Source organism: Poecilia mexicana, unplaced genomic scaffold (genome assembly GCF_051168715.1).
Source record: "Poecilia mexicana isolate PSO_F unplaced genomic scaffold, ASM5116871v1 scaffold_2, whole genome shotgun sequence".
In the NCBI taxonomy this organism is placed as follows: Eukaryota; Metazoa; Chordata; class Actinopteri; order Cyprinodontiformes; family Poeciliidae; genus Poecilia; species Poecilia mexicana.
In genome coordinates this window covers 16,558,185-16,570,017 of record NW_028263371.1, presented here as the reverse complement: position 1 = coordinate 16,570,017, position 11,833 = coordinate 16,558,185, and the positions used below count along the sequence as shown (strand labels likewise).

The following is an 11,833-nucleotide window of genomic DNA, read 5'->3' as shown; positions in this document are numbered from 1 at the left end:
AGAGACGGAAGTTGACCCCGTTATTGTGTACAACTTGATACCGGCATGAGCCGGATGCTGATGCGGATCTTCATCTGCAGGCTGGAAGGTGTTGAATCTCTTCGAAGGTAACAAAGCTCTGGTTTTATTCACGCAAAAGCGTTTGTAAATTACAGGAAATACATTACAGAAAATATTCGCTTTAACCACAATTCCGCACCGTCTGTACCCGTCTGTAGCGGTTAACAGGCTAATAAGTAGTTTTTGTTCCAATTAGCTTAGCTTAGCCTATTAAACAAGGCTTTCTATACTGTGAAAATAACGCTTTTCAGAATGTTGATACATTTATTGTCCTCAACAAAAGTTTGAACTTAGACTGGGTAGAAATTAATTGTCGTTATAACTGCATTTTCTTTCTATAACTTGTTACTGGTCAAGTAACGAATGTACTGGAATGTTTTACTCTTGTGCAAGCAATTTTATTAGGTGGAGATTTATAGTTTTCATTTAGAGACTACTTGGTTGTGAGGGATGTTTCTGATTAAAAGAAACGTTGTTTGCCTTTTGTGATGTAGAATATGGTGTATTTTTTTCAGTTAGGAAGCTGAAAGTTGTAACGTTTGTCTTTAAAAATGGAGCGTACAGTTTCTCGGTGCGCAAGAGATACTCTTGGTAGCCAACCAAGTCATGTTCACAAACTACTACTGTAAAGAATGGTTGCAGAAAGTAAATGAAATTTTCTGAAAACACTGAATATATGTGATAATGTCACTCACAAACTCACGGAAGGCGAGGTAGATTAAACATCTTGTCTAGTTTCATATTATTCTCTCGTGCGCACGTGAAATTAGCGCACGAGAAACCAACTTTTATCTTTTTTTTTCCCACCCATGTTGTTCGGCCAAAAACGCAAGTCGGATATTAATACTAACATGGCCGTGGCGGCAGCCCTTTGTTGAAGACCAGCTATAATGATATCCACTTCCAGTTAAATCCATTTGGCAAAAAATATCTTGATAATTCTCAAGACACTTTGAAAACTATTCTTTGGACTAGTGAGACAAAAGTGGATCTGCTTGGAGGGTTTATTCATTATAGAAGAATATCATATAGCCGTGTAGTGGTGGTAGAATGACAAGATCTGTATGGCAGAAATAAATTTTGAGGATATTCTCCTTCAGTTCCAGGTTATAGGGGTTACAGAAGAAGGACCGGTGATGGGGCCCAGGGTCGTCCACAGGCTCCTTAGGCCTGTTACCCTCATGCTGTCCCTGGTTTTCGTCTTTGCCGTCTTGCTGGCAGCGGTTTGTGCTAAGGAGTCGGACTACTACGAGCTGCTGGGGGTCAGCAGGGAAGCGACGACAAGAGAGATCCGACAGGCGTTCAAGAAGCTGGCGCTCACCATGCATCCTGACAAAAACCCTGTGAGTCACCGACAGGAAAAGCCAAACATCTCAAACATTTTGGTAGATTAAAGTATGCTTGTCATCGTTAATGCTGACCAATGATTGCTTAGGGTGACTCCTCGGCTCACGAGAAGTTCCTGAAGGTGAATCGGGCGTATGAAGTGCTGAAAGACGAAGACTTGAGAAAGAAATATGATAAATATGGAGAAAAGGGATTGGACGAGCAGCAGGGAGGACGCTATGAGAGCTGGAACTTCTACCGCTATGACTTTGGTAAGGCTCCATCTACTTCTGCAACCACCAACTCCTCCTATCATGATGTTTGTATCGTATTGCGACTAATGTATCGGTCTGTCTGTTACAGGTATCTACGATGATGATCTGGAGATTATCACTTTGGACAGCGGAGACTTTGGTAAGGTTTAAACAAAGAAAGCAACTGCAAAAATCAGCAAATGAAGAAGTAAACTGTTGCAAGTAAAGTGATGAGAACTGCCACCATGTGGGTTAAAAATGGTGGGTAAACTTCTATGCATTTGTGTTCTAGAAGCAGCAGTGAACTCTGGAGAAATCTGGTTTGTCAACTTCTACTTCCCACGATGCTCGCACTGCCACCAGCTGGCTCCGACGGTAATAAAACACCAAAACAAATAGACACACTAAACACGCCTCTGGAGTCTTGGGGAAATTCAGGTGTGTTGCCTGCTGTTTCTGAACACACTTGAATTTCTAGCTGCTGACTCTTGTTAAAAAAAAAAAAAGAAACAAAAAAACAAGAAAATGCTGACTTTGGAATTGAAAATCTGTTTACTTGCCACATTTTCATGCTGCCTCAAGTTTACCACCTTTACCAAAGTAGAATTTACATTGTTATAAAGAAGACTGTTACCTTCGCTGTGACATCACAGTCTTGTTTTATTTATGTTCGGAACATATCCATCAACAGACAATCTGGGGATGAAAGCTCCGTCCCTATATGGTCAAGCAATTATTAGACGAATTAATCAGAGAGCGTGTCTTCACAAGAGCAGATGGAGTGTCATGCAGCCTATAAACCTGTTCCCCTCCTCTCCTTTGGTGGCGCTGCACCAAGAGCCACTGAAGGAAATGATGCAAAAATGTCAGAAGACGATGTGCACAACTTCCTTCTTCATAAAATGTAAACAAAAATGTAGTAGTGTTTTTTTGTTTTTTTTTAAGAGGCTGTATGTTTTTTCTTTTGTCTTCAGTCAAACACCACAAGCTGTTTCTCCAGCTAATGTTAAACTCTGTTTGTTTTGGTTGTATTTACCCAGAATGCCCTACGCTAGAGCCTGCTGCATATCTTCAGAGCGGTCTCCGGTGTTCACATATGCATTCAAAATGCAGTAGAGTTCACGTAAACCGAACCGAGACCTAGGTTTGTAGGCGGACCAGAGTTCGGCTTTTTGGTCCACATCAGACTTCGATTGCACGTTCACACCTCCCCAAACAAACCGGGCTTTCTAGTCAAACGGACTAGAGTTCTGTTTAATCAGACTAAACGGGGAATGCACCCTGAGTGTGTATGCAATAAGCTTTTGGTGAATCTCCAAATGTCGGTGGTGGCTGACTTGACTCGAGTTCAGGCTTCGTATGCTACAGCTGGATCTCTAATGAAACAGATGTGTTGTGTTTGTAAACTTAATAATTAAGTAAACCTTCCTTTTGTCAAACTCTAACTTTGTTTTCTGCATGCAGTGGAGGGAGTTTGCCAAGGAGATGGACGGAGTCATCCGGATTGGAGCGGTGAACTGTGGAGACAACAACCATCTGTGCAGGAGGAAAGGCATCAACAGCTATCCCAGCCTGTACATCTATAGAGCAGGACAGGTCTGTTTTACATATGCTTATTTATACTGCTGCCATACTCAGTATTGTAAATTATTTTAATCAACTCCTTTGAAGTTGATGTCAGTGTCTTGTAAATCTTTATCAGTCATCCACGACTTCCCTTTTTCCAAGGAGTGTGAATACGATGCAACACAAGCTGCGTTTCCACTACAAATGAAAACTTTGTCAATATTCCATTAATGTGGAAGAAACACAATTTCACGTTTGTGGTGTTTCCAGTGCAGTTAAAATCACACGTGATTTTGTTCACACAATAAGTCATTAACAAAAAAACATGTCGTACCATGAAGCTCCAGCCGGTCATCTTTCTTGTCTTTTCCACTAGTAGTAACATCCGAAAATACTGTTCCCATCACAGTTTTGTGAAATAAACCAATTTTTATTTGGCCAACAAACCGCCGTATCTTAGCGCCAAAACTTTTTCAATTCAGTTCAAAATTTAATAAAAAAAAAAAACAAAACACTTTATTGATCCCAAAGTTAATTTAAATGTCACTGAAACTCATATTAATTCAATTCAAAATGCTATCAAACGATGAAAGTTTTTTTTTTAAATTGACGTGTGTCCATTAAGCTAATTTAGTTGCTCATTTATATGTCAATGGAAGCGCGACTACAGAGGCACATTTCTTTTAGCCACTTCTCAATCAAAACAGAAAACGTCAGAACATGCCATTCAAGTACAGTTCAAGTAATGTTCATTTTTATTGTTTTAAAGCAGCTGGTTATAGTGTCTCAATAAAATCACCAGCTTTCCGGCAGCCTGTGGGAAGATGCCACATTGCTGATTTGTGAATCTCCAGATCAGAGTTGCTTCTCAACGACTTGCAGCACAAGCAGAGTTCACCCTATGAGGACCAGCCTCTGATCCATCTGTGTGTTTCTGCAGAGGCCGGAGAAATTCACAGGGGAGAGGAACAGAGACAACCTGGTTCGCTTCTCCATGCAGTTCATCACTACAAAGGTCACTGAACTGTGGCAGGGTGAGCTCATCCTTCATCCATTTTCAGACCAAACATTTCAAATCTGTCAACTTTTCCGTCAGCCATCTATTAATAACACAATATGCATCTGTATTGTAAGTTCTATATTGCTTTCGTTTAGTAAATTGCACACAGGTTTTCTATTTTGTTGGTTTAAGATGAACTGGTCAGAATTTTGTGGCTTTGAATCTCTGGCTTTTGAAACGTTTTGACCGGCTGTTGCCAGCTGTAACCCGTCTCTCTTAATTCACAGTTTGTTTCTGTAATTTCAAACCACTTCTGTACACACCTTGGAAGGAGTTTCTTTCTGTTCAGCCTCTTATTTCCTCTTCCTCTCCAGGCAATGTGTTCACTGAGATAGAGAACGCGTTCTCGTCAGGACTCGGCTGGCTTATCACCTTCTGCTCTGATACCGGAGGTAACAAACACAGCTGTCAGTGCAAAACATTGGGCTGATAACACACACACATATACACTCCTGTCATCAGAAATATAATGAATAATTCTGTAGATTTCTGCTCCACATGCTGACACGTGTCTGTCTTTCTCAGATTGTTTGGAGCCGAGGACACGACAGAAGCTCGCTGGAATGCTGGTGAGAAAACAGCTGAATTCGCTGGAGTTTAACGTCATCAGCCGAAAAAAATGAGACACAACAAAACAGTCAGTCTGGAGTTTATCCAGATTCTTGAATTGGCCATGTTTTAAACCTGTAGACAAGTAATATTAGGTTACTTTGATGAGCAGTCATAAAAGTGTGTATCAGTCAGACATAAACCATCTTTTTGAAATGATTAAAAAATTTAGTTTTATCTAAATTCACCAAGCAAGCAACCTCGCTTCCTACTACAACCACAGATTTGCATCCTTTTGCATTATTTGACATTATTCCAATAAGTCTACATAAAGTTGTTTGATTTAAGGAGGTGTTCTATGATATTTGAGGTCTATAAAGTTCCCTCCCCACCAATTTCACAAACAAATTCATCAGTTTTTGTGGTCTTGGAATATTTTCTATATTCCCTCTACAACACTAATCACCCTCTAATAACTGAAGCCATGTGCTGACTCGAGATCATTTTCTTCAAGTTCAAAGATAATAACTTCATTTTTGTTTCTGTTCAGCTGGAGGAAGTTAACACACATATTGTTATAACCAGAGCTTGCAGGAGCATGTAGGTATTAAATAGGAGCGGTCCGAGGATTGAACCTTGTGGCACCCCATGAAAATCTGTAAAGATTTTCATGTCAGTCTGTTCTGACTGACTCTGTCAGAACCTTGTATATAATTTATGTCACTGTTAGACCAGATTATAATACTCTGCTAGGTTTTCTTAGTTGAAAATTTTGTCAAGAAATCTCAAACCAACAAAACAAACAATACACGTACAAAATTAAAAACGGTGACTGACAGAGTCAGTCAGAACAGACTGACTGACGGTTGTTTGGGTTTAGGACGGTCTTGTTAAGGTGGGATGGATGGACTGCACCACACAGCAACAGCTCTGCGACAGTTTTCAAGTAAGACATACCGCTGACATGAAGTAAATGTTTTTTTTTTTTTACAGTACGTGTAGTGAATTTTTTAAAATTCTTCTGTTTTAGGTGACAAGTGGAGCCACTGCTTTGTTCCCTCCTGGAAGTTCTCTGGATAAGCAAGGCAGCGTACTGGTATGATAGAACATGCTAGTAATTGACTGACATATTGTTGGAAGTACACCAAGTCATACTTCGGTTCATGTTGAAGATTCGGTTCATGTACTTTAGTGGCTGAAGACTTTGGACAGCAGGGAGATCTACAATCATGTCATCGATCATCTGCCTGATCTGGAACTGCTGACGAGTGATAGTTTTAAGGTAGAAACGCAACACAAGAGCATCTGCTTAATCAGATTTTATGTACCGTACAGTAAATGTTGAAATCTAACCATTTGCAGAAGAAACTGGCCCACCATCGCTGGTTGATCAGTTTTATGTTCAGCGGCCGATCGGCCTCCAGCGAGTACAAGAAGCTTCAGGCGTTTCTTCGAAACGATCACATACAGGTATGTGGCCTTTCTGCTTTGCCACAAGTCTCAGCCTGACGGTCCCAACCGGCCGTTTGTCTGTCCAGGTCGGCAGAGTGGACTGCGTCGCAGACTCTGAGCTGTGTCAGACTCTGTACATCCACAAACCCTGCGTGGCCGTTTTTAAAGGACTGGGAATCCACGACTTTGAGATCCACCACGGTCAGTACCGCACCTCTTTTATTTAATCCTAGTACTGCCCGTTTGCCTCTTTCAGTGCAGTCAGTTTGTTTCAGTGTCTGAATGTCCGTGGTGTCCTGTGTCCGTATGCAGGTAAAGACGTGTTGTACAACATCGTGGGTTTTGCGAGGGATAGCGTTCACGCTCACGTGACAACGCTAAGGCCAGACAACTTCCCCTCCAACAGGAAGGAGCCCTGGCTCGTTGACTTCTTTGCTCCGGTTTGTTAAACCTTCTGGAACTGTAGACTGGAATCATTTCTGTTTGTTAAATGCCAAAATATAATGTGATGGGGAATATTTTTAGGGAGTTTATTGTTCTTTGATCAAATTCAGATTCATTAAAGGGGTGGTAGAGGAATGGGCCAGAACTCTACGAAACTATTGTGATAATCTTAAGGAAGGAAACTCAAATCCTTTGACTCAAGTCTTACATTTAAAGGGCAATTCTTCCAAATACTAAGGAAGTGTAATATTAATATTTATTATTTTCAGCAGACCTGGTTGGGAAAACAGATTGATTGTGTTATAATGTACTTCTAGATTTTGATACATCCTAGTAGATTTTTAAAACGGTTTCAAATAGATGCTGTTGCTATTTTTAGTTGGGTTTTATCTGTCTAGTGACATGGAGGATTGTAGATTTCCTGTGGCTTTATAAATCCACAGGAAGAAACCAAGTCAGAAGGCTGAAAAGAACCACACCATTGGCTGTAAACACGACCGAACCTTTAGCATGTTTTGTAGTTTGCAATCTTCTGTGTAAAGATCCACCAAATCTCTGTTTGCATGATGGACGGGCTCTAGTTCTACACCCAGAACACAAACACTCACAAATACTCGTAACTGGAAGTGCAAGTATTTGTGTTATGTATATGTGATTTTTATTCTTTTGTAACGTTAATATTGAGAAACAGTGAAGAAATATTAATCCAACTCATATCTGACCCAAAAACTGCTCAGTTTCTACACAATTTGGTGGGTTACAAATCCTCATCTTGGTTGCAGTGGTGTCCTCCGTGTCGAGCTTTACTTCCTGAACTGAGAAAAGCTTCCATCCAGTTGGCTGGACAGATGAAGTTTGGCACCTTGGACTGCACCATCCACCATGACTTGTGCTCCACGGTAGGCTCAGACCCTCTGGGTGTTTTGTGCTGAGGGATAAATGTGTTGGTCAGCCGTCACCCTCTTTGTGTTTCAGTATAACATCCAGGCGTACCCCACCACGGTCATCTTTAACGGCTCCTCCATGCACGAATACGAAGGACACCACTCAGCTGACGGCATCCTGGAGTTCATACAGGTCATATTTAACTTTCCATTGGGTTCCGTGTTGTTTTTTACTTTTATGAAAGTAACCAGTAATCAGAAAGGTGATTTCTTTTCTTCTTTTATTTTTGCTTCTCCAGGATCTGGTGAGCCCATCTGTGCTGGTCCTTGATCCCTCCAGCTTCACAGAGAAAGTTAAAGGTACAAACTTTAAATGAATGTAAGGAAAGTTGTTCAATCATATGGACAAGAGGTGGAAAAATAATATGTCTTTAACATTTTCAGATCTTCTTAAAACTCCTTCAGCATGCTCTGGTAGAAATGCATTGGTGTCAGCTCAGTGTAAGCTTTAACCAGGTTGGGCGGTGATGTTGCAGGCAGAGCTGCAGGGCAGACCTGGGCGGTGGACTTCTACGCTCCTTGGTGTGGTCCCTGTCAGGCCATGATGCCTGAGTGGAGACGCATGGCTCGGGTATGACAGCAAATGCACAAATTCAAAAGCAGGCTAAAAGGATCAGTATTATGTAAACTTGGCTTCTTTGAGCTTCACATCACATTAGTCCCACGTTAGAAACATACCTAGACTGTTGATTCTGTCATGCATGTTTGAGGAATATTTCAGCAAACACCTGGTGGAGCTGAGCTCATTATAGGAGCTACTTCTCAGTGCAACACTGGTAAAGATGTTGTTAATGGGTCAATAGAGGAGCCGTGTTATGAGGACTTCCTGAAGGCGGAGTTTCAGAAAGAGTAGGAGCTTCTTAAAGACACAAACACACCATTTCAAGGCGTTAAATAACAAAGCCAAATTTCTTTTAAGACATTTTTATAACAACTGAAGTCAGAGGTTTGTTGTTGAATTTCCTTCATGAGGAAATTTATTCACAAACTGTTTTTACCTGTCAATTTTTGTGATGATACAAATCACATATGTTATTTAGGGGCATTTCATTTTAATTTGGTTTAATTAATATTCAACAAATTGAACAGAGAATCCAGGTCCCATCACACATACAGAAGATGAACAAGGACTTCACAGTGACAAAAGCCATTGACTGTGGCCCCAATAACTATGAACAATTCAGTTGAACAACTCCTCTTAAATGATGACAAGTTCACATCTAATGTTTTCTGGTCTTTGCATGATGATTAGTTTAAACCACCTCTGATGGATGTGTGTTTCCCACCAGAGGAATGAGAGAGGAGAGGAAGTGCAGTGAAAGCTGTCTCTCTCTCTTCACTCTGTCTTGCAGATGGTTTCAGGTCAGATCCTGGTGGGTTCAGTGGACTGTCAGCGCTTCCAGACCTTCTGCCAGAGTCAGGGAGTGAGGGCGTACCCTGAAGTCCGCCTGTACTCTGGGAACACCAGGCAGCCAGACCGCTTCACGTAAGTGATCACTGTGGAAGAATTAGCCTCAGATTCTCCTTCTGAAGAGAAAAGACAGAAGAACAGTGATCGGTTTCTCTCTGCAGGAGTTACAACGGCTGGCACAGAGACGCACATTCTCTCAGAGCATGGGTTCTCAGGTAGCTTCTTTATCCGGCGTGACTTCCTTCTTAACAACATGCTTTTCTTCCCACCTTCTGTTCTCTTTTTTGTTCTTTTAGGCATATTCCTGTATTCCCATATTTTCTTCTACTAATTTCTTCTTTTCCTGCTTATCTTTCATATTATCCTTCCTATTTTCCTTTTTTCCTACTTTTTTCTTTTTTTAGTTCTTTCTTTCTCAAGTACTTACTTAATTATTTACTAACTTATTTAAATACTTACACCCTCCCACGTTCTTAAGAGATGGGGTCATTTGGACTGAATCCACATGCGTTTTCCCAAGTTTTTTTTTCCAACCGTGACATTTGCCGCTCTTCTCCCAAGCATTGCACTAAGACCACACAAGGGTTAAATACTTATTTACGTATTTATTTACTTAAATACGCACTTACTTGCTTGAATACGTACTTATTTACGTATTATTCACCTACTTAAATAGTTACTAACATACTTACTAGCTTAAATACATTTCTTCTTCTCGACCTCATTTGAGTCTTCATGAGTATTCCACAGTTTGGTCTGCTAACGGGTTAATGGAGTTAGGTGTTGTGTGTAGTTCTTTACCCAGAGCATCGGTGGATCTGACTCCAGAGACGTTCAGATCCCAGGTTCTTTCGGGTCGGGATCACTGGGTTCTGGATTTTTACGCCCCCTGGTGTGGACCTTGCCAACACTTCGCCCCAGAGTTTGAGGTCCTGGCTCGGGTGAGACACATTTGTCAAAAGTTCGTCCCAAAATTATTCTTTCCCCGAGAAGATTTAGATTGAAAATGAGTAGTTTGTTTCTGATAGGAAACCAGATATTACATTCAGTCTGGAGAAACATGTCGGTAAAATAAAACAAATGTGTGTGGTGACATGACTCATAAATGTTGTTGAGATTTGAAAGGTTCTCTGTGTTCTCAGATGGTTAAAGGGGAGGTCCGAGCTGGGAAGGTGGACTGTCAGGCTCATCATCAGACGTGTCAGTCAGCTGGAATCACCGCCTACCCAACAGTCCGATTTTACCCAAACCTGGGAACACGGAGGGTGAGGACACAGACATGCCCAGCAGAGGGCGCCTGTGTTTCAACCGTTCTACTTTACAACAACTAAAACAATAATAACCTGTGCATGTTACTACAGTATGAACACAGCGGGGAGCACATTAACAGCCGGGACGCAAACACAATCGCTGACATCATCAGACATCGGCTAGAGAAGCTGTCACCACGGTTACACAACACACCAAAGGTAGCCATCTTTTCAGTTACAACTCAGAGGTTAAAGTGTCTCCTAAGGTCGAATCAGACTATTTTTTCTGGCTCTGCTTGCTTTGTAGGACGAGCTCTGACAGACAAAGAGGTGCCATAGAAGACCAACAACCTGATTGGTCAGAGAGAGGAATGTATTTGGGTTTGATTGGTTCGGTGAGTCAGCACTCCTGGAGTAGACAACAGATGAGACGGTCAGGTCACCGACTGATGCTCCTGTCTTCAATCAAATGAACTCTCTAGCCTTAATTTTATCCACTTTTATTTTGTCTCCAATGTTTGTATTTACTCTATGAAGTAAACCTGTGAGACGGTATGGAATATTGTACATGTTACTGATACACAACCAAACGAGGACACACTACTGTACTTAAGTGTTCCTGAAGGAGCATTTTCAGAAACAGCTTTATGTTAGAAACAACATTTTTGCAGCTCTATCTGTGGTTTTATTATGTTTGGTTTAAACAAATATATATATTTTTTGCATAGATAAGCCAGGCCTAAATGTGAACCGTTACTGTTTTATGTGTCATTTTATTTGATCTTTACTCTACTGGCTGTGTTGTTTTGATGGGGAATAAAAGTACTGGATGCCAACTTATTAAAAAAAAGACATAAATTGACAATTACACTTATGAAAATAAAAAATTTATATATATATTTAAAAAAGAATACAAATTGAAACAAATAAAACATTCTTTTTTCAATGTTACACAAATTGTCTAGTTTTTTATTTACTTTTTTACATTGACTTGCAAAAGTATGTACATCGCTTAAACTTTTTACATTATAACCTCAACCTCAATGAGTCGTGAAGTTTCTCACAACTCGCTGAACTTCCAGCAATAGAAAACCTGTTCAAGGTGCAATTGACAGAAAAATTTAACGTTTTCATTTGATGATTGTGTGATCCCTCTCTCCACGCTCTAATGCCGCCCTGGGAAACCGCCCATCTTTGGCTGGTATCAAAAATCACCATGGGTCTTATTAAATTGTTATATTACTTCCTGTAGTGCTGTGGTTTATTATGCATAGAACTATTATTTAACATAATATGTTAAAACATTTAAAAAAGCTGCTTTTTTTTTAGGGCTGAAGCCATCAGATATTGATTTTTTATCAGATAACTTGTTTAAATTTCTGTCTGTAAAACTCTGAATAATATCTGCAGACACCAGTAGAATTTATCTGTTTAATCTGCAATGACCATGTGTGGATTTTTCTTACAAAAAAAAAAAAAGATTTAGATACTTTTCAATTATTTTTTTTGGCCAATGC

General features: G+C 40.4%; 1 protein-coding gene across 1 annotated transcript; it reads left to right on the top strand.

Moving 5' to 3' along the window:
- dnajc10 (DnaJ (Hsp40) homolog, subfamily C, member 10) lies at window positions 1-11,560 on the top strand. Its single transcript, XM_014968073.2, has 25 exons — window positions 1-107; window positions 1,161-1,403; window positions 1,496-1,658; window positions 1,750-1,800; window positions 1,933-2,015; window positions 3,105-3,236; window positions 4,147-4,240; window positions 4,581-4,658; window positions 4,792-4,835; window positions 5,696-5,761; window positions 5,846-5,911; window positions 6,008-6,097; window positions 6,178-6,285; window positions 6,354-6,468; window positions 6,580-6,707; window positions 7,494-7,610; window positions 7,687-7,788; window positions 7,895-7,955; window positions 8,132-8,226; window positions 9,008-9,141; window positions 9,228-9,281; window positions 9,860-10,007; window positions 10,209-10,331; window positions 10,428-10,535; window positions 10,624-11,560. Exons 2-25 carry the CDS (start codon window positions 1,197-1,199, stop codon window positions 10,633-10,635), a joined length of 2,379 nt encoding a protein of 792 aa, XP_014823559.2. The 5' UTR covers window positions 1-107; window positions 1,161-1,196; the 3' UTR covers window positions 10,636-11,560.
- Window positions 11,561-11,833: the final 273 nt, after the last annotated feature.

Coding starts and splice junctions, on each gene's coding strand:
- dnajc10 (XM_014968073.2), top strand. CDS start 1,197: ATGGGGCCCAGGGTCGTCCACAGGCTCCTTAGGCCTGTTACCCTCATG. Junction 10,008..10,208: donor AGTTTGAGGTCCTGGCTCGG/GTGAGACACATT, acceptor CTGTGTTCTCAG/ATGGTTAAAGGGGAGGTCCG. Junction 10,332..10,427: donor CAAACCTGGGAACACGGAGG/GTGAGGACACAG, acceptor ATGTTACTACAG/TATGAACACAGCGGGGAGCA.